The sequence below is a fragment of the Hemiscyllium ocellatum genome, chromosome 9 (genome assembly GCF_020745735.1).
Source record: "Hemiscyllium ocellatum isolate sHemOce1 chromosome 9, sHemOce1.pat.X.cur, whole genome shotgun sequence".
NCBI classification, from domain to species: Eukaryota; Metazoa; Chordata; class Chondrichthyes; order Orectolobiformes; family Hemiscylliidae; genus Hemiscyllium; species Hemiscyllium ocellatum.
Window position 1 is genome coordinate 22,328,502 of NC_083409.1, and position 21,363 is coordinate 22,349,864.

General features: G+C 46.8%; 1 protein-coding gene across 1 annotated transcript in view; it reads left to right on the plus strand.

Moving 5' to 3' along the window:
- Nucleotides 1-21,363, plus strand: part of LOC132818635 (probable voltage-dependent R-type calcium channel subunit alpha-1E) — a 270,545-nt gene that overhangs the window by 73,109 nt on the left and 176,073 nt on the right. Inside the window, exons 3-5 of the mRNA XM_060829646.1 lie at nucleotides 3,964-4,055; nucleotides 16,278-16,427; nucleotides 18,754-18,944. Of these exons, the coding sequence (XP_060685629.1) occupies nucleotides 3,964-4,055; nucleotides 16,278-16,427; nucleotides 18,754-18,944 (433 nt within the window). The remainder of the gene's footprint in view (nucleotides 1-3,963; nucleotides 4,056-16,277; nucleotides 16,428-18,753; nucleotides 18,945-21,363) is intronic.

Sequence of the window (21,363 nt, forward strand, 5' to 3'; positions counted from 1 at the left end):
GCAGGTGGTGAGGAAACTAACAAGAGGGAAAGACATACTTGACCTCATTCTTACAAATCTGCCAGCTGTGGATGCATCTGTCCATGATCGTATCAGTAAGGGTGACCACTGCACTGTCTTTGTGGAGACCAACCCCTGCCTTCACATTGAGAACGACCTCTATTGTGTTGTGTGGCACCATCACTGTGCTAAATGGGACAGACTTCGAATAGATCTAGCAACTCCAGACTGAGTATCCATGAAGTGGGTCATCAACAGCAGCAGAAGTGTACTCCAGCACAATCTGTAACCTCAATACCCAGTATATCCTCACTCAAGCCATTGCCGTCAACCCTGGTTACATGGAGAATTCAGGAGGGCATGTCAGGAGCAGCACCAGGCATGCATGAAGATGAGGCTGCCCACGTGTTGAAGCCACCAAACTGAACTACTTGCATGCCAAACAGCAGAACCAGCAAGTGATAGACAGAGCTTGGCGATCCCACAACCAACGGGTCAGATCTAAGCTCTGCAGTCCTGTCATGTCCAGTCATGAGTGGTGGTGAACGATTAAACAACTCACTGGATGAAGAGACTCCACAAATATCCCCATCCTCAATGATGGAAGAGCCCAGCACATCAGGGCAAAAGGTAAGGCTGAAGCTTTCGCAGCAATCTTCAACCAGAAGGTGCCGAGTAGATGATCCATCCCCAGCGTTACAGATATCAATCTTCAACCAATTCAATTCACTCCACGTGATATCAAGAAACTGTCGGAGGCACTGGGTACTGCAAAAGCTATGGGCCCTGATAACATCCCAGCAATAGTACCGAAGATTTGTTGTCCAGAATTTGTCGCTTCCTTAGCCAAGCTGTTCCATACAGTCACAACATGGGCATCAACCCAACAATATAGAAAAATGCCCAAGTATGTCTTGTACAAAAAAAACCCAGGACAAATCCAACCCAGCCAATTACTGCTCCATCAGCCAACTTTCAGTCATCAGAAAAATGATGGAAGTTGTCATCAACAACACTATCAAGCAACACCTGCTCAGCAATAACCCGCTCAGTGACACCCAGTTTGAGTTTCGCCAGGGTCACTCAGCTCCTGATCTCATTCCAGCCTTGGTTCAAACATGGACAAAAGAGCTGGATTCCAGAGGGGAGGGGAGAGTGACGGCCCTTGACATCAAGTCTGCATTCAACCAAGTGTGGCATCAAAGAGGCCTGGCATAATTGGAATCAGTGGGTATTGAGGGAAAACTCTCCAGTGGTTAGAATCATACCTGACACGTAGGATGATGGTTGTGGTTTTTGGAGGTCAGTCATCTCAGCTCCAGGACATCTCTACAGGAGTTCCTCAGGGTAATATCCTAGGCCCAACTGTCTTCAGCTGCTTCATCAATGACCTTCCCTCCATCAGAAATGGAGATGTTCACTGATGATTGCACAATGTTCAACATCATTCGCGACTCCGCAGGCACTGAAGCAGACTGTGTCTAAATGTATCAAGATCTGGACAATATCTTGGGCTGACAAGTAGCAAGTATCATTCAGGCCACACAAATGCTAGGCTATGACCATCACCAATAGGAGGCAATCTAACCACCCCTTGAAATTCAGTGGTGTTACCATCACTGAATTTCCACTGTCAACATCCTAGGAATTATCAGAAACTTGAATGAACTCAGCACATAAAAGCAGTGGGTACAAGACCCAGGTCAGAGTCGAGGAATACTGTGGCGAGTAACTCCTGAAAGCCTGTCCACCATCTACAAGCCACAAGTCAGGAATGTGATGGAATAGTCCCCACTTCCCTGGATGAGTGCAGCCCCAATGTCTCTCAAGAAGCTCAACACCATCCGGGACAAAGCAGCCCACTTGACTGGCATTGCATCTGCCAGCGTTGCTCAGTAGCAACAGTGTTTACTATATGCACGATGTACTCCAGAACTTCACCAAAGATTCTCAGATAGCATCTTCCGAACACATGACCACTTCCATCTAGCAGGACAAGGGCAGTAGCCACATGGGAACAACACCATCTTTAAGTTCCCCTTCAAGCCACTCACCATCCTCACTTGGAATTTCTTTGCTGTCGCTGGGTCAAAATCCTGGAAAGCCCTCCCTAATGGCATTGTGGGTGAACCCACAGCAAGGGCACTGTAGCGTTTCAAGATGGCAGCTCACCACCACCTTCCCAAGGGCAACTAGGGACAGGCAATAAATGCTGGCCCAGCCACATCCCACAAAATGAATGAATAAATAAAAATATTCTCCAAAGCTGTGGAGAAATTTCAGCTTAAAGTTATTGAGGTCTGTCTTGGGACAAAAGGTTCCCGATTGGACGAACATGTTGTAGAGGCTAGCTGTGCATTTCCTTTCAAATGAACAATAAATAGCTGACTTGAATGAGACATTTGATGGGGCTGAGACTGAGGAGCCATTCTTTGTAGGGACAACATTCAGAAGAGGCTGATGGCAGTTTAAAATTGGAGTCAGGCTGTTTGCCGGGATGTCTCATGGAGCACTTCAGTTCGACAAAAGCTGGTGAAGATCTGGAACTCACTGTCCCAAAAAGCAGTTGGCAAATGGTTAAAAAGTTGGGGGTGTTGGAGGTCAGGGGTGCTTGCACTTTTCTTGGGCGAGAGTTTCATTCGCTTGTGGAAGAGTGATGGAAAAATGGAGTTCATTTGGATACGCGTCAGTCCCAAATTGATTGAATGCTAGAACAAGCCGGAGGAGCTGAATAAAAATATAGAAACTAGGAGTAGGCCATTCATCTCTCCTAACCTGTTCAGTCATTCAGTGTCGTCATGGCTGATCATCCAACTCAGCCCCCTGCTCCCAGGTGCTTTTTGATCCTTTCACCCCTAAAAACTATATCTAACTCCTTCTTGTGAACATTCAATGTTTTGGCTTCAACTATATTCTGTGGCAGAGAATTCCATGGGCTCAGCATTCTCAGGGGTGAAGACAGTTCTCCTCATTTCAAGTCTAAACGGCCTATGCCATGTCCTTAAACTGTGACCCAGGAACATCCTTCTTGTGATTACCTTGTCTCATCCAGTTTGAATTTTATCGGTTTCTCTGAGAACTCTTCCACCATTCTACTCAACTCCACTGAATACAATCTTCAGTGGGGGGCGGCACAGTGGCTTAATGGTTAGCACTGCTGCCTCACAGTGTCAGGATATCAGGTTCAATTCCCACCTTTGGCGACTGTCTCTGCATCCCTTTACACATTGTCTGCGTGCATTTCCTCCGGGTGCTCCGGTTTCCTCCCACAGTCCAAAGATGTGCAGGTCAGGTGAATTGGCCGTGCTAAATTGCCCGTAGTGTTAGGTGCAGGGGTAAATGTAGGAGAACGGGTCTGGGTGGGTTGCTCTCCGGAGGGGTCGGTATGGACTTGTTGGGCCGTAGGGCCTGTTTCCACACTGTAGGGAATCTAATCTCACCTTCATAAGGCAGCCCTGCCTCCCCCAAGTCCCAATTTTTGGAGGCTGTGCTCAGGAATGAGTCCATGTATGAGACGGTGAGCCTTGATGTTAGCCGTGAGAATGCAGGGAGCTGGTTGTTCGGGGCGATTGGGTTGGAGGGGTAAATGTCAGGGTGTTTGAAGGAACAAGTAAACCTGACAGCTGGCTGGCATTTGGGGTTGGAAATCTAGTTTCCTGGGTGAGGAAACCAGCAGAGTCCAGGAGCAGTGTCGGCGGAAGGTGTTGCACAAAGCGTTAAGGTGACTGGGACAGAGTGTCACCACAGCAGGAGTGATTAATATCTCTGCAAACACAGGCTCTCAGTCTCCACCATCACCAACTCAAATTCAAGGGTGCAGTCCAACACTCAGCGCTGCTGGCTTTGAGTAATTCACTGAGTGGCAGGTGGAGAAAGGTGAATGCAGCCTGCCCCTTGATGAGCTACTGTTGAAGGGGACTTGCAAGGCACACTAATGAACTCTCTCTCCTTTTCTGCTTCCAGGCTCCTGGCAACAGCAGCGACACACTTCAATCTGCGAACCCTGAGGGCGGTCCGTGTGCTTAGACCCCTCAAACTGGTGTCAGGAATTCCCAGTAAGTGCACTGTTCATGCCCAGTTAACCGTGTTTGAAATTTGCTCATCAGCAGGTGGCAGTATTATCCTGAAGGGTCGAGGCACTGACACAGCTTCTCATTTAAACCGAACGCAGACAGGAAAGTCAAGCTCTCTCTACTTTTTAAAAACTGAAAGTAAACACTTGTCACCACTGAAGACACTCAGGATGTGGATGCTCAGCTCGTTCAACTCTTTTAAGCTGAAAGTAAAGCTCCCTGTACACTCTCAAACTGAAAATAAAGCTCCCTCATCACCGTGCCCATCAAATACTCCCAGGACAGGGACAGCATGGGGTTAGGTGCAAAGTATAGCCAGCTCCACACAGTCCCCCTACAAACAGAGGCTGGTACAATTGCAACATTTAAGAGGCATTTGGATGGGTATATGAATAGGAAGGGTTTGGAGGGATATGGGCCGGGTGCTGGCAGGTGGGACTAGATTGGGTTGGGATATCTGGTTGGCATGGACGGGTTGGACCGAAGGGTCTGTTTCCATGCTGTACATCTCTATGAGTCTATATAGACAGTACGGGATTAGTTACAGAGTAACTAATCCCGTCAATTCATCTCAGGACAGGGACAGCATAGGGTTATATACAGAATGAAGCTCTCGCCACACAGTCCCCCATCAAACACTCCAGGATAGGGATGGTATGGGGTTAGATAAAGAGTAAAACTCCCTGCATGCTGTCCCCATCAAACACTCCAGGACAGGACAGCATGGGGTTAGATAAAGAGTAAAGCTCCCTCGACACTGTCCTATGTCTAACAATCCTAGGACATGGATAGCATAGGGTAAGATACAGAGAAAAGCTCCTTCCATGCAGTCCCCCCTAAATACTCCTAGGACAGAGGTAGCATTGGGGTTCAATAAAGAGTGAAACTCCCTTGATACTATTCCTATCAAACACTCCCAGGACATAGACACCACAGTATTAGATGCAGAATAAAGCTCTCTCTACACTGTTCGCAGAAAATATTCCCAGGACAGGAACAGCATGAGATTAGACACAGAATAAAGCTCCCTCTATTCTTTTAAACTAAAAGTAAATCTACCTCTGCACTTATAACTTGAAAGCTTGACACTGTCCCCATCGTCACGTCTAGGACAGGTACATTTTAAAATAAAAATTAAATTGTAAGATGTGGGTGTCTCTGACTCGCCCCAGCATTTATTGCCCATCCCTAGTTGCCCCTGGAGAAGGTGGTAAAGAGTTGCCTTCATGAACCACTGCAGTCCACCTGCTGCAGTTCCATATATAAGAACTAAAAACGGAAGGAATCATTTTGACCCCTGAAGCCTGCTCTTTCATTCAACATGATCAGGACTGATCTACTTGTGACCTTAACCCCACTTTTTGTTAGCCTTTCAGATGGCCCTTAGTCTATTTAATGACCCCTGCATGGATTCCTTACCCTCTAAATAGAGAGGTTCCAATGTCTGGCTTGATCTGGCATTTTCCTGTGATGATGCCCTTTGGTCCCAGTCTCTCCCCCAAGGGGAAGCAACCTTTCCACATCTACCCTTCCAAGCCACAAGAAAACCTTATGTGTGTCATCAGGTTTCCTCCCTTTCTGATAAACTCCAACAAGGACAGGCCCCAGCCTGCTTAACCTCTCCTCATAAGAAAGTCCCTCCATTTCGGTACTTAACCTAGTGAACCTTGAAACTCATGAACACAGAAGATGAAATGTTTATACCAAAGTGCATGCACTTTGAAACAGGAATAAGACCATGATAAGGTTAACATTGTAACCCAGAGAGTAACATATCCCTCGGATCAGGTGGGTTCCAACCCTGGTTTCAAAGTAAGTCATAGTACAGCACTGGAACCCATGATGCTGTGCTGAACATTCAGCCAAATTAAACTAATCCCTTCTGTCTGGCCTTGGTTCATACCTCTCCATTCCTTGTATTTCATGTGTTTATTTAAAAGCTCCTAAACTGCCTGAAATGTCTGCCTCCACTACCATCCCTGACAATGCATTCCAGATACCTACCACTCTCTCAGTGAAAGAACCACGGTGGCACAGTGGTTAGCACTGCTACCTCACAGCGCCTGAGACCTAGGTTCAAATCCCGCCTCAAGCAACTCTCTGTGTGGAGTTTGCACATTCTCCCCGTGTCTGCGTGGATTTCATCCAGGTGCTCCGGTTTCCTCCCACAGTCCAAAGATGTGCAGGTTAGGGTGAATTGGCCATGCTAAATTGCCCATAGTGTTAGGTGAAGGTTAAATGTAGGAGAATGGGTCTGGGTGGTTTGCTCTTCAGAGGTTCGGTGTGGACTTGTTGGGCCGAAGGGCCTGTTTCCACACTGTAAGTAATCTAATCTAAAACCTGCCCCGAACATCTCCTTTGAACTTGCCCACTCTCACCCTAAATGCATGCCACTTGGTATTAGACATTTCAACTCTGGGAAAAAGATTCTGACTGTCAACCCTATCTATGCAACTTATAATTTTATCGAGTCTCCCCTCAGCTGCTCCAGAGAAAACACCCCTAGTTTTTCAAACCTCTCCTTATAGCTCATGCCTTCTAATGCAGGAAGTGTCCTCTTCAAAGCCTCCACCTTCTTCTTGTCATGTGGTGGTCAAGGCTGAATGGTTAGACCACACACAGTATTGCAAAGTCTTATAAAGCTGCATCATGACAGCCTGACTCTGGTACTCAGTGCCCTGACCAATAAAGGCAAGCATGCTGTACACTTTCATGACCATCCTACCTACCTGTGTGCGCACTTTCAGGGAGCTACGGACTTAAATCCCAAGATCCCTCTGTACATCAAAATTGTTCAGGGTCCTGCCATTAACTATGTACTTTCCATTAACATTTGATCTCCCAAAGTGTACCACCTCACACACTTGCCGGATTAAACTCCATTTGCCATTTCTCCGCCCATACCTGGAACTGATCAATATCCTATTGTATCCTTTGACAACCTTCTACACTATCCACAACTCCATCGATATTTGTGTCGTCTGCGAACTTATTAACCTACCCATCTACATTTTCATCCAAATCATTTACGTATATCACAAACAGCAGAGGTCTTTGTACGGATCCTACAGGACACCACTGTGCACAGACCTCCAGCCACAAAAACAACCTTCCACCATGACCCTCTGCCTTCTGTAGGAAAGCCAGTTCTAAAGTCAGAGAGATCATTGATGATATCCCAAACATAATCTAAAGGCTCTCTCTTGATACCATTTAGTTTATTGCACAATTCTAGGAATCACTTGGTTGTATCAAGAGCAGCAAGGAATTACAGAGCAGTTGGACTGACATCCTCTGTTTCGAAGTTATTAAGGTCTTTTTATTTCTTTATTTTACTAATTTATTCCTACAATTTTGGCCTTAAGATGGCGCCATTAGTGGTGATTTGTAAAACCTTTCACTGTATTCATGTCACAATAATGCTAATTCTAATTCTAATGGGGTAGGTGTCCAAACCCAGATTTTGAGCTGCTGTGTACCTGTTCGTGATGATTTTTGTCAAATGACTGATCAACAGCCAATATCTACAATAGGAAGGGTTAGAAATTCTGCTTTACTCGCACAAAGTCCACCCTTGCAGTTTTGACGTGATCACATCTGGGCTCCACACTTCAGGAACAGAAAGGACACAGCCAGGATTAATCAGGTTGATATCTGGATGCCAGGGATTTAATTGCAAGGAGATATTACACAAATGAGGCTTGTTCTCCCCAAATCCATGACCTCCCATTTCTTCAGATTGAATCCCATTTGCCCCTTCTCTGCCCACATAGCCAAACCACTGGGATCATCCTGAGGTTTCTTTACACATTCCTTTCACATTGTTGCTACTGCCTGTTCTGTTTTGTCAGTCTTTGCTGTTTCTTTATGTCTTTACCATTCAGTGGGGCCTGGTCTAATACTTTCAATTTTGTTGGTTTCCATATTCTACTCCCTCCTTTGTAATTTTGGGTCATTTTTGCTCTTGTCCCTGTGGACTATAAACCCGTTCAGTATCTCATGAAGTTCCTCTTTCAATACCTCCAACTGATCATCCGTCCCCTTCCCCATTAACAGATTCTCTCATTTCAATGTGAACACTCTCTGTCTCAGTCTGCTGGAGTTAGCCTGATCGAAATCCTGAATCATAGGAGCTGTGTCACGTTTCTCTCCTCCAAGGATCACATTGAACTCGATCATTTTATGTAATAAATCTATAAATGCTCAGCAATATTAGGCTGCTCCCTAAATTTGGCTCATTACTCATGGTTGAGTCTAATACAGCCTGCCCTCTGCTGTCTCTGGGATGTATTGCAGTGAAAATTGATCCTGAGTGGCACATACCCCAGACTCACAAGCCCTCTGGCAGTTTGTTTATCCCAGTGAATCTGAAAGTTAAAATCCCCCGTTAAAACCATCCTGACTTTGCAACCGCTGACAACTGTTAGCAGGGTGTCCTGTATTCAACCCCCATGACAGGCTGAAAGCATTTTCCACCTCTTCACTCTACCCATAGAGTTTGTGATTTGGAGATGCCGGTGTTGGACTGGGGTTTACAAAATTAAAAATCACAGGTTATAGTCCAGCAGGTTTATTTGGAAGCACTAGCTTTCAGAGCGCTGCTCCTTCATCAGGTGCTTGTCAGGTGGACTATAACCTCGTGCTGTGTGGTTTTTAACTTCACAAATTTTGTGCTATCGACCTCTCATTTCTCACCATCGAAGTGATTCCACCCTTCTCTCCCTCCACTGGATCCCCCATCTTTCCTGTAGATTTTCAGAACCTGGTGGATTCAATTCTCAGTCCTGACCGTCAGTGTTTCAGTAATAAATCCTCCAAGTTGGACCTCCACCTGAAGTTCACTTTGTGTATCCTTTATATTTTTATTTTATAAAGGAGTGGTTATTTACCTCACGTGCCCTGAGCCGACCTTCTGCTCAATAGTTGAACTCACAGATTTCTTATTCTTTTACTCTCCCGGCATAATGCCTTCACATCCTTGAGTTTTCTCTCTCCCACTGGTGTTAAACAGTCAGTCTCTGTCTGTTAGCTGTGTTACGACACGGGGTAAACGCTTCTGCTAATTTCAACCTGACACACAGAGAGGCTCACCTCACGCTGTAACCTGTTAAATTTCAAGAGACAAAGAGCTGGGGAGATTTAAACAATCCTTAGATAAGCACATGGATGATGATGGGATGGTGTAGGGGGAGGAGCTGAGAATAGTTCACAGGTCGGAGCAGCATTGAGGGACAAAGAGCCTGTTCTGCGCTGTATTGTTCTATGTTCTATCTCAGAGGTCTAGGAGAAAGTGAGTACTGCAGATGTCCTATTGCATTTCCAACACCCCTCCCCCAAGTCCCTCCTTTTATCTTTTATCTTAGCCTGCTGGACACACTCTCCTCATTCCTGAAGAAGGGCTCATGCCCGAAATGTTGATTCTCCTGTTCCTTGGATGCTGCCTGACCTGCTGCGCTTTTCCAGCAACACATTTTCAGCACTTATCTTTTATTTAGTCTTTTGCTGCACAACTTTTCTTATGGACAGGTACCTTTCAGAGAGCTAGTGGGCTAGCAGTCTGTACCTATACCTCTGCAGTTCTCCCCCAAAACTGTTCCAGTTTTATACCCCAAAACAGCAGATCATTTCACTGGATTGATGTCATCCCAAAGAGTAAAATTCAAATTTGATTAGATTTTGATATCGGGGGCATCATTTAAACTGATTAGCTGAATTTGAATTTGTTTTTGTTCCATGGCAACGCAACTCCAGCTATTTGTTTCAATGAAATGTTACATTTTTAAATTGTTCAGTACACTCTCTGCTTTCAGTCAGTCTTTGCTAGCTTCCTCTCTGTCTTAAAGGTACAGTACACACCGACTCCTTCATAACAGCTGTCTCCATTCCCTTCGGTATGTTACTAAACTGTTGCTGAGGAGATGATGAATGAGGAAGCTAGAGGCCCAGGTGAATGCTTGTGGGGAAATGGGTTCAAACTCCATCGCAGCAGCTAGGGACATCTCATGAAGTAATGTGGGAATTGGAAGCTCAGTAATGGTTCTCAGTCCTGACCGTCATGACAATGAGCTGTCTGGCTCACCAGTTTCCTTTATGAAGGATAACCTTATGTTCTGACCTCTACGTGTCTCCAGACCTCTACAGCAATGTGCATGATTGCCCTCTGAATGGTGCTGGGAGCCCCTCATTTCAAGGACAATTCAGGTCGGGGAACAAATATTGGCGTCCCCGGTGATGCCCAAATCCCTTGAAAGAATAGGTTTGATGCCTTCCTACTTCTTCCATTCACTAATTCATTGAAAATTACTCTCACACACTCCTGCTGCTCTCCCACACTCTCCCTTCCGTAGGGTCAAAATGAACTAATACTGCGTTGCCTCAGTCATAGGTCACAGCCAGTCCTGATACCCCCTCACCCCAGTCCTGATCAACCTTCTTTGACTCCAGCAATGACTTGATTTTCAAATGTTAATACATGTTTTCAAATCCCTTTATGGCCAAGTCACTTCCTGAGAATCTCTCCCCCTGTCCCACAATCCTCCAGACTATCTCCCCTCCTATAATTCTGCTGTGGTTTACAAGGATGTTGCCAGGGTTGGAGGGTTTGAACTATAGGGAGCAGCTGAATAGGCTGGAGCTGTTTTCCCTGGAGCGTCGGAGGCTGAGGGGTGACTTTATAGAGGTTTATAAAATCATGAGGGAGGAGGAAGGAGGAAGTGTTTAGTATTCTAAAAGGCAGTAAGATGGACAAGTCCCCAGGACCGGATGGGATCTATCCCAGGTTACTGAGGGAAGGGAGAGAGGAAATAGCTGAGGCTTTAACAGATTTCTTTGCAGCATCCTTGAAAGCGGGGGAGGTCCCAGAGGACTGGAGAATTGCTAATGTTGTCCCCTTGTTTAAGAAGGGTACCTAGGATAATCAAGGTTATTACAGACCAGATGTCAGTGGTAGGGAAGCTACTGGAGAAGACACTAAGGGATAGGATACATACCTATTTGGAAGAAATTGGGCTCATCATTGATAGGCAGCATGTTTATATGCAGGGAAGGTCAAGTCTTACAAACCTAATAGAATTCTTTGAAGAGGTGACAAAGTTGATTGATGAGGGAAGGGATGTAGATGTCATATACATGGACTTTAGTAAGGTGTTGATAAGGTTCCCATTGTAGATATGAAGAAGGTGAAGTCGCATGGGGTCCAGAGTGTACTAGCTAGATGGATAGAGAACTGGCTGGGCAACAGGAGACAGAGAGTAGTAGTGGAAGGGAGTTTCTCAAAATGGAGACCTGTGACCAGTGGTGTCCCACAGGGATCCATGCTGGGACCACTCTTGCTTGTGATATACATAAATGATCTGGAGGAAGGTATAGGTGGTCTGATTAGCAAGTTTGCAGGTGACACTCAGATTGGTGGAATAGCAGATAGTGAAGGAGACTGTCAGAGAATTGAGTAGAATATAGATAGATTGGAGAGTTGGGCAGAGAAATGGCAGATGGAGTTCAATCCAGACAAATGTGAGGTGATGCATTTTAGAAGATGCGATTCAAGAGCAAACTATACAGTAAATGGAAAAGCCGTAGGGAAAATTAATGAACAGAGAGATCTGGGTGTTCAGGTCCAATGTACCCTGAAGGTGGCAACACAGGTCAATAGAGTTGTCAAGAAGGTATATTGCATACTTTCCTTCACTGGATAGGGTACTGAGTACAAGAGTTGGCAGGTCATGTTAGAGTTGTATTGGACTTTGGTTTGGCCATATTTGGAATACTGCGTACAGTTTTGGTTGCCACATTACCAGAAAGATGTGGATGCTTTGGAGAGGGTGTAGAGGAGGTTCACCAGGATGTTGCCTGGTAGGGAGGGCACTAGCTATGAAGAGACGTTGAGTAGATTAGGATTATTTTAATTAGAAAGACGAAGGTTGAGTGGAGACCTGATTGTGGTCCACAAACTAATGAGAGGTATAGACAGGGTGGATAGCAAGAAGCTTTTTCCCAGAGTGGGGGACTCAATTATTAGGGGTCACGAGTTCAAGGTGAGAAGGAAAAGGTTTAAGGGAGATATGCGTGGAAAGTTCTTTCTGCAGAGGGTGGTTGATGCCTGGAATGCGTTGCTAGTGGAGGTGGGAGGGACGGGAACGAGAGCATCACTTAAGATGTATCTAGACAGGTACATGAATGGGCAGGGAGCAGAGGGATAGAGGCTTTAGAAACTAGGCAGCAGGTTTAGATAGAGGATCTGGATCAGTGCAGGCTTGGAGGGCCGAAGGGCCTGTTCCTGTGCTGTAATGTTCTTTGTTCTTTGTTATTTTTTGAAATAGACAAGGGTTTTTTTTCCCCCTGAGTTGGGGGAGTCCAGAACTAGAGGACATAGGTTTAGCGTGAGAGGGGAAAGATATGAAAGGGACCTAAGGGGCAAGCTTTTCACACAGAGGGTGTTACGTGTATGGAATGAGGTGCCAGTGGAAGTGGTGGAGGCTGGTACAGTTAACATTTAAAAGGCATCTGGATGGGTATTTTAAGCAACAATTTGATTTCAGATAGTCAACGTGGTTTCGTCAAGGGCAGGTCATGTCTTACAAACCTCATTGAGTTTTTCGAGAAGGTGACCAAGCATGTAGATGAGGGTAGGGCAGTTGATGTAGTATATATGGACTTCAGTAAAGCCTTTGATAAGGTTCCACATGGTAGGCTGTTGGAGAAAATGTAGAGGCATGGGATCGAGGATGCTTTAGCAGTTTGGATTAGAAATTGGCTTTCTGAAAGAAGGCAGCGAGTGGTGGTTGATGGAAAATATTCAGCCTGGATTCCGGTTACTAGTGGTGTGCCACAAGGATCTGTTTTGGCACCACTGCTGTATGTCATTTTTATAAATGACGTAGACGCAGGTATAGGTGGATGGATTAGTAAATTTGCAGACGACACTAAAGTCGGTGGAGTTGTGGATAGTGTGGACGACTGTTACAGGTTGCAGGGGGTCTTGGAAAAACTGCAGAATTGGGCAGAGAGGTGGCAAATGGAGTGCAGTGCAGCTAAAGTGAGGTGATTCACTTTGGGAAGAATAACAGGAGGGCAGAGTACTGGGTCAATGGAAAGGTTCTTGGGAGTGTGGATGTGCAGAGGGATATTGGAGTCCATGTACATAGATCCCTGAAAGTTGCCACCCAGGTTGATAGTGCTGTTAAGAAGGCATTTGGTGTGTTAGGTTTCATTCGTGGAGAGATTGAGTTCTGGAGCCGCAATATCATGCTGCAACTATACAAAACCCTAGTGCGGCCGCACTTCGAATATTGTGTCCAGTTCTGGTCGCCATATTTCAGGAAGGATGTGGAAGCATTAGAAAAGGTGCAGAGGAGATTTACCAGGATGTTGCCTGGCCTGGTCTGGCCTTATGAGGAAAGGCTGAGAGACTTAGGTCTGTTCTCATTGGCAAGAAGAAGGCTAAGAAAGGATTTGATAGAGACATACAAGATGATCAGAGGATTATATAGGGTAGACAGTGAAAGTCTTTTTCCGAGGATGGTGATGTCAGCTTGTATGAGGGGGCATAACTACAAATTGAGGGGTGATAGATTTAAGGCAGATGTCAGAGGCAGGTTCTTTACTCAGAGAGTGGTAAGGGCATGGAATGCCCTACCTGCTAATGTAGTCAACTCAGCCACATTAGAGAGATTTAAACAATCCTTAGTGGCACAGTGGCTCAGTGGTTAGCACTGCTACCTCACAACACCAGGGTCCCAGGTTCGATTCCAGCCTCAGGTGACTGTCTGTGTGGAGTTTGCACGTTCTCCCCATGTCTGCGTGAGGTTTCCTCCGGGTGCTCCAGTTTCCTCCCACAGTCCAAAGATGTGCGGGTCAGGTGAATTGGCCATGCTAAATTGCCCGTAGTGTTAGGTAGGGGGTAAATGCAGGGGTATGAGTGGATTGCGCTTTGATGGGTCAGTTGGACTTGTTGGGCCGAAGGGCCTGTTTCCACACTGTAAGTAATCTAATCTGTGCAGGTCAGGTGAATTGGCCGTGCTAAATTGCCTATAGTGTTAGGTCAATTAGTCAGAGGGAAATGGGTCTGGGTGGGTTGCGCTTCGGCGGGTCGGTGTGGACTTGTTGGGCTGAAGGGCCTGTTTCCACAGTATAGGGAATCTAATCTAATCTTACCTAAAATAAGCACATGGGTGATTTTGGGATAGTGTAGGGGGATGAGCTGAGAGTACTTCAGAGGTCGGCGCAACATCGAGGGCCGAAGGGCCTGTTCTGCGCTGTATTGTTCTATGTTCAATGAATAGGAAGGGTTTAGAGAGATATGGGCCAACTGCTGGCAAATGGGACTGGATTAGGTTAGGGTATATGGTCGGCATGGACAAGTTGGACCGAAGGGTCTGTCTCTGTGCTGTACATCTCTGACTCTTTGCCCTCTCGTTTCGAGATGGTGTAGATAGAGGTGATGGCATACTGGGATTATCATGAGATGAATAAATCAGAGACCAAGGCTACTATGGGGCAGCATGGTAGCTCAGTTGTTAGCACTGCTGCCTCACTGCGCCAGGGACCCTTGTTCGATTCCAGCCTCGGGTGCCTGTCTGTGCGAAGTGTGCACATTCTCCCTGTGTCCACCCACAATCCAACGATGTGCAGGTTAGTAGGGTTACAAGGATAGGGTAAGGGGATGGGTCTGGGTGGGATGCTCTTCAAAGGTCGGTGTGCTCCCTGAAATGACCCAGCAAGCCACTCAGTTCCAGGGCAATTAGGGATGAACTACAAAATATCCTTCCTGATGAAGGGCTTTTGCCCAAAGCGTCGATTTTCCTGCTTCTCGGATGCTGCCTGACCTGCTGTGCTTTTCCAGCACCACAGTCTCGACTGCAGGCCTTACATTCACCTACAAAATCCCCAGCCCACATCCCAGGAAAGGTTAAAGGAACAAAACGGGAACATTCCCCGTCAAATGCTCCCCACCTCACCGCATTCTATTATCCAGATGAATGTTCTAGATTAATGCCGCAATAAATTAATGATGAAGATTATTTGTATTTACGTTTTAGTTCGTATTGAGTTGTGTTTGTTTTTATTTTCCCACACATTGACTTACACTAAACATCACACACCCAACAAGAATATTTAAATGCCTCTGCATATTTGACTGTCATCTCAATTCAGCAGAAATAAACTTCACCTGATTTGATTTGAAAGTGAAACACTCCCCCGTTAGATTAGATTAGATTAGATTAGATTAGATTAGATTAGATTACTGACAGTGTGGAAACAGACCCTTCGGCCCAACAAGTCCACACCGACCCGCCGAAGCGCAATCCACCCATACCCCTACATTTACCCCTTACCTAACACTACGGGCAATTTTAGCATGGCCAATTCACCTGACCCGCACATCTTTGGACTGTGGGAGGAAACCGGAGCACCCGGAGGAAACCCACGCCGACACGGGGAGAACATGCAAACTCCACACAGTCTGTCGCCTGAGTCGGGAATTGAACCCGGGTCTCAGGTGCTGTGAGGCAGCAGTGCTAAGTTCAGTTCAATCTCTCTCCTTGGCTCACACATCCTCACCTTCAGCCTCAGTCTCTGACTGCATACCAGCAACTCCCTCTGGAATTCCCTCGGGTCCACACTTCCCTCCTGCCGGAATAAGCACTGCAGTGGAATACTCAACAGGTCGAGATAGCGCCCGTGGGAAGACGCAGAGTTAATGTTTGAGTCAAACATAACTCCCCTCTGGCTGTGAAGGAAGGTAGAAATGTGGTATTTAACCTGAGCTCTGTGACTCTTGGAGAAACAGAGCCCACTCTGTACCGCAGCAACAGTGAGTCACTTTTGGATGCATCTTTTCTCAGAGTTTCTCTTTTAGGGTCCACACTCTCTGACCCTGGCTTTCTCTAGCTACCCTCTTTCCACTCCTCTCTCCCTTCCTCTCTCTCTGTTCCCCTCTCTCTCTCCATTCCTCACTCCTCTCTCCATCCCTCCTTATTCTGCTGAGCTTCGCCGACCTCACCCCACACCTGGACCCTGTCCCCGTTCTCTTCTGACTCCTTTCCGTCCGCCTCCCGCACCGTCTCCCGTCAGGCCTGTGCTCTTGTGCTGTTTCTGTGATGTTGAGGTGAGGGCGATCTGTGGGGCGGGAGGGGAGCTGTGAGATTCCGGGAACATTCCAGCAGTCTGAGTGAAGCTCTAACCGTGCCTTGTGTTCCACCCTAGGTTTACAGATTGTGCTCAAATCCATCATCAAGGCGATGGTGCCCCTGCTCCAGATCGGCTTGCTGCTCTTCTTCGCTATCCTTATGTTTGCCATCATCGGCCTGGAGTTTTACTATGGAAAACTCCACCTCACCTGCTACACCAATAACAGTGGTGAGTGTCCTGGGAAACCAGCCGCATACACACAGTGGCTCCTACAAGAGCAGGTCAGAGACTAGGAAGGTTGCAGTGAGTAACTCACCTCCTCACTCCCCAAAGCCTGTCCACCACCTAAAAGGTCAGGAGAGTGATGGAGTAATCCCCACTTGCCTGGATGGGTGCAGCTCCAACAACATTCAAGAAGCTCGACATCATCCAAAACGAAGCAGGCCACTTAATTGGCACTACATCCACAAGCATCCACTCCCTCTACCACAATAGTAGCAGTGTGTACCATCTACAAGTCACATTGCAGGAATTCACCAAGGCTCCTTAGGTAGCGCCTTGCAAACCCACGACTACTTCCATCTGGAAGGACCAGGGTATCAGAAGCCCAAACTCTCTTCCCAACCTGATTTGGAAATCTATCACTGTTCCTTCACTGTCGCTGGGTCAAATCCCTGGAATTCCCTCCCTAAGGGCATTCTGGGTCAGCCACAGCAGGTGGACTGCAGCGGTTCAAGAAGGCAGCTCCCCACCACCTTCCCAAGGGGCAACTAGGGATGGGCAGTAACTGCTGACCCAAGCAGTGACACCCACATCCCGTGAAAACAATTTTAAAAGCTTTGCATCTTCCGAAATTCACTTGAGCAAATGCCTGCCTATTCAAAAGAAAATAAAGTTTTCAAAGGAAATCTCTAAGTGGGGTCAGTGGTTCAGAGTCTTGAGGTCAGGAAATTTGAGCACATAAGCCCCATCTACGCCTAGCCACCCCCAAAAAAAGCATGATGGAAATAAAAGGTGGTACATCATGACACTGACAAATGGCTCCTGTGCCCTGGTCAGTTCCCATCATTTGGTCAGCATCAGTACAGGCGAAAGTGAGGACTGCAGATGCTGGAGATCAGAGTCGAAGACTGTGGTGCTGGAAAAACTCAGCAGGTCAGGCAGCATCTGAGGAGCAGGAAAATCATGCAAAAGCCCTTCATCAGGAATGAGCTTTCCTGATTCCTCATTCCTGATGAAGGGCTTTTGCCCGAAATGTCGATTTTCCTGCTCCTCAGATGCTGCCTGACCTGCTGTGCTTTTCCAGCACCACTCTAATCTAGCATCAGTACAGATTAAACTCTTATTGCACAAGGAGGGGGGAGGGTTCTTGTGGAATCTTGCTGTGCTTCAGTTCGCTCCAACTCACATTTCCGTCAGGTAGGGCGATCAGTTTCCTGAGTGGGTAGAAGGGAAACATGGAGCGTAAATGGATCAGTCGTGCTGTCACTGAATGATAGAGCAGACGGGCTAAGTGACCCACTCATAACTGAAGGATGCTGTGAATCAGAAACGAAAACAGAAGTTGCTGGAAAACCTCAGCGGGTCTGGCAGGATCTATGGAGAGAAATCAGAATTAACATTTCGGGTCCAGTGACCCTCCGAACTGATGGTAGTTAGGAAAATGTTGGTTTATATGCAGAAGATAGGGTGGAGGAAGGATGTAAGGGGTAAACGGCAGGTGGGGATAGAGACCATAGAGAGAGAACAGTTGGAGAGACAAAAGGGTTGATAACGATCTGGCTGGGAGGGTGAATAGCTGTAAACACACTCTATTAGAGGCGAACATTACGTGGTGTGCAATGGCAGGCGATGTGATAAGGTAGATGGGCAGGTGGGTGGGGTAGCAGGCTAGGACACGCAGGAGTTCAGGCCCTTAAGTTATTGAACTCAACACTGAGTCGTGAGGGCTGCAGGGTCCCCAAGCGGAAAATGACGTGCTGTTCTTCCAACTTGTGCAGCAAGCCCAAGACAGAGGTGTTGGCCAGGGAACAGGGTGGGGTGTTAAAGTGGCAGGCAATGGAAGCTCAGGGGCTTTCTTCACAGGCCGAACGTAGATGTTCTGCAAAGAGGTTATCCAGTCTATGCTTTGTTCCTCCAATGTAGGGCAGGTCACATTGTGAGCAGCGAATGCCGTAGAGTAGATGTTGGTCAAGTGCTGCTTCACCCAGAAGGCATGTTTGGGCCCTTGGATACTGAGGAAGGAGGTGTCACACCTTTGGCTGTTGGGGATGGTTGGGAGTAAAGGAAGTCTGGATCAGGGTATCACAGAGAGAACGGTCCCTACAGAAGGTGGACAAGGGAGGGGAGGGGAATATGTGCCAGGTGGTAGGCATTTCAGGTGAGAGAGAGAGAGTGACAGTCAGACTTCAAGTGTCTGCGTGTAAAGCAGGGATCGCATGTGGTTATGAATGGCATTATAGAAACATACATGGGTGCTGTTATCTGCTTCGATGATTATTGACGGCTAACTCTCTTTGTGATGCCCCCACCCCCCCCAACCTACCAACAGCTGCTGAAGAACTGGAGCTGCAGTTCCCCTGTGGAAAGCAGGAGCCAGCCCGGCTCTGCCCCAATGGCACCGTCTGTGACTACTGGATAGGACCCAATGCTGGCATCACCCAGTTTGACAACATCCTGTTTGCCCTGCTGACCGTCTTCCAGTGCATCACCATGGAGGGCTGGACTACCATCCTCTACAATGTAAGTCTGGGCTAAAGCTCTGTGCAGCAGCGAAGGGCAGCTGGGGATGGTGAAATTTGCATTCGATAAAAGCTGCCTCATACGCACCCGTGTCACCTGAAATAACTCTCCAGTGGCTGCCATGCCACCACCCATCACCCTTTAATTACAAAGGCTTAGTGTTTGACAGTAGCACTCCTCTTACTGAGCCAGGCATTCAGAGGTACAAAATGCCTGACATATATCCTTTGTCTACGAGGCGAAAGTGGGTACTGCAGAGGCTGGAGATTAGAGTAGTGCTGGAAAAGCACAGCAGGTCAGGCAGCATCCGAGGAGCAGGAAAATCGATATTTCGGGCAAAATCCCTTCCTGATGAAGGGTTTTGCTCGAAGCGTCGATTCTCCTGCTCCTCGGATGCTGCCTGACCCGCTGTGCTCTTCCAGCATTACTCTCATCTTCACCCACATCCCTTATCAGCCAGGGCTTCCTGACTGAACCAGATTAACAGCCCCAATTGGAGAATTCTGGGATGTCCAACTGGCTGGCCATGTTACAATCACGACACAACCATTGTCAAATGTTGTACAAACTCATCTTGTTCAATAATGTCCTTCAGTGAAGGAAATCTGCTGTCCTTACCTGGTCTGAACAGCATGTGACTCCTGAGCTGCAGTAACATGGTGGACTTGTAACCACCCTCTGAAATGGCTGAGCAAGTCTCTGAGCTCAAGGGCAATAAGTGATGTGCAACAAATGTGACCTCGTCACTGACACCTATATCCTGTTCAACAAGAAAAAAGAATTAATTGGGGTGGGGGAGTATTCAAATTCATTAAGTTTTGATTGGGTGAATGAAGAGGACTGTCAGGACGGTCAGTAAACCAAGAGACACAGATCAAGGGTAATTGGGAACAAGATGAAGGAGGGAGTTTTGTTTTGACGCAGTGATTTGTTGCTGTCTGAGTGGAAACTGATTCTCAGGGAGTCTTCGAAAGGGAATCAGATACGTCTGTGGTGAGGCAAGAACGACAGAGCAAATAGTACAGCTGTGGTGGAAATAGAAACAGGCTCTGAAAGACCCAGGACCATCACCTCAGTCAGTGTGGTCTCTTCCTGTGCTGTATCATGTGGTGGTTTGATGTCATGTGATTATGACCACTGACTAGGTCAGGGGTGAATGATTTCCACCTAGGCCAAGCCATTAGCTTCAGGAGGTCCTCGAAACATTGGCACCATATTTTCCAAATTCCCTTTACCAAAGTTGAGAAGGGTCCAATGGACTTGGAGTCATAGACAGTCATAGAATCCTACAGCATGGAGGCTTACCCTTGGGCCCAGACTGGTCCGTGCTGACCAAAATGTCCACCCACGTTAAACCATTTCCCTGCACTTAGCCCATATCCTTTCCTATCCATGTACTTGTCCAAATACCTTTTAAATGTTGTTAATGTAACCACCTCAACCACTTCCGCTGGCAGCTCATTCCATATGCGTCCCACCCTCTGTGTAAAAATGTTGCCCCTCAGGTTCCCTTTTATTTTGTTCCCTCTCACCTGAAACTGTTGCCCTCCAGTCCTCGATTTCCACCACCCTGGGAAAAAAGACTGAGTGCACTCACCCTATCTGTGCCTCTTATGATCTTATACACCTCCATCAGGTCCCCCTCAGTCTTCTACACTCAAAATAAAAATGACCTAGCTTGTCCAACATCTTCTATAACTCAAACCATTAAGTCCTGGCAACATCCTTGTAAATTTCCTCTGCACGCTTTCCAATTTAATAAAATCCTTCCGATGGTAGGGTGACCAAACAGAACACAATATCCCAAGTGCGGCCTCACCAACATCCTGTACAACTGCAACATAACTTCCCAACTTCTATACTCAGTGCCCTGACTGATGAAGGCCTGTGTGCCAAAAGCCTTCCTCACTGCCCTGTCTACCTGTGACTCCACCTTCAGAGAATCGTGCACCTGAACTCAAAAGCCCCTCTGTTCCACTACACTCCTTAAGGTCCTACCATTCACCATGAAACATATCTATACTAAACTCTATTTGCCATTTGTCGGCCCACTTCACCAGCTGAGCAAGATCCTGCTGCAATTTCTGATAACCTTCCTTACTCTCTACAACACCTCCTATTTTAGTATCATCTTCAAACTTATTAATCACATCTTATACATTCTCATCCAAATCATTGATACAGATTACAAACAGTAATGGGCTCAGCGCTGACCCCAGAGGTACACCACTAGTCACAGGCCTCCAGTCCAACAAGCATCCTTCCATTATGACCTTCTACTTCCTTCCATCAAGCCAACTGTGTATCTAATTTGCCAGCTCCCCCTGGATTTCATGCAATCAAACCTCTCAGAGTAGCCTACCATGTGGAACCTTATCGAAGGTCTTACTGAAATCCATATAGACCGCGTCTACTGCCC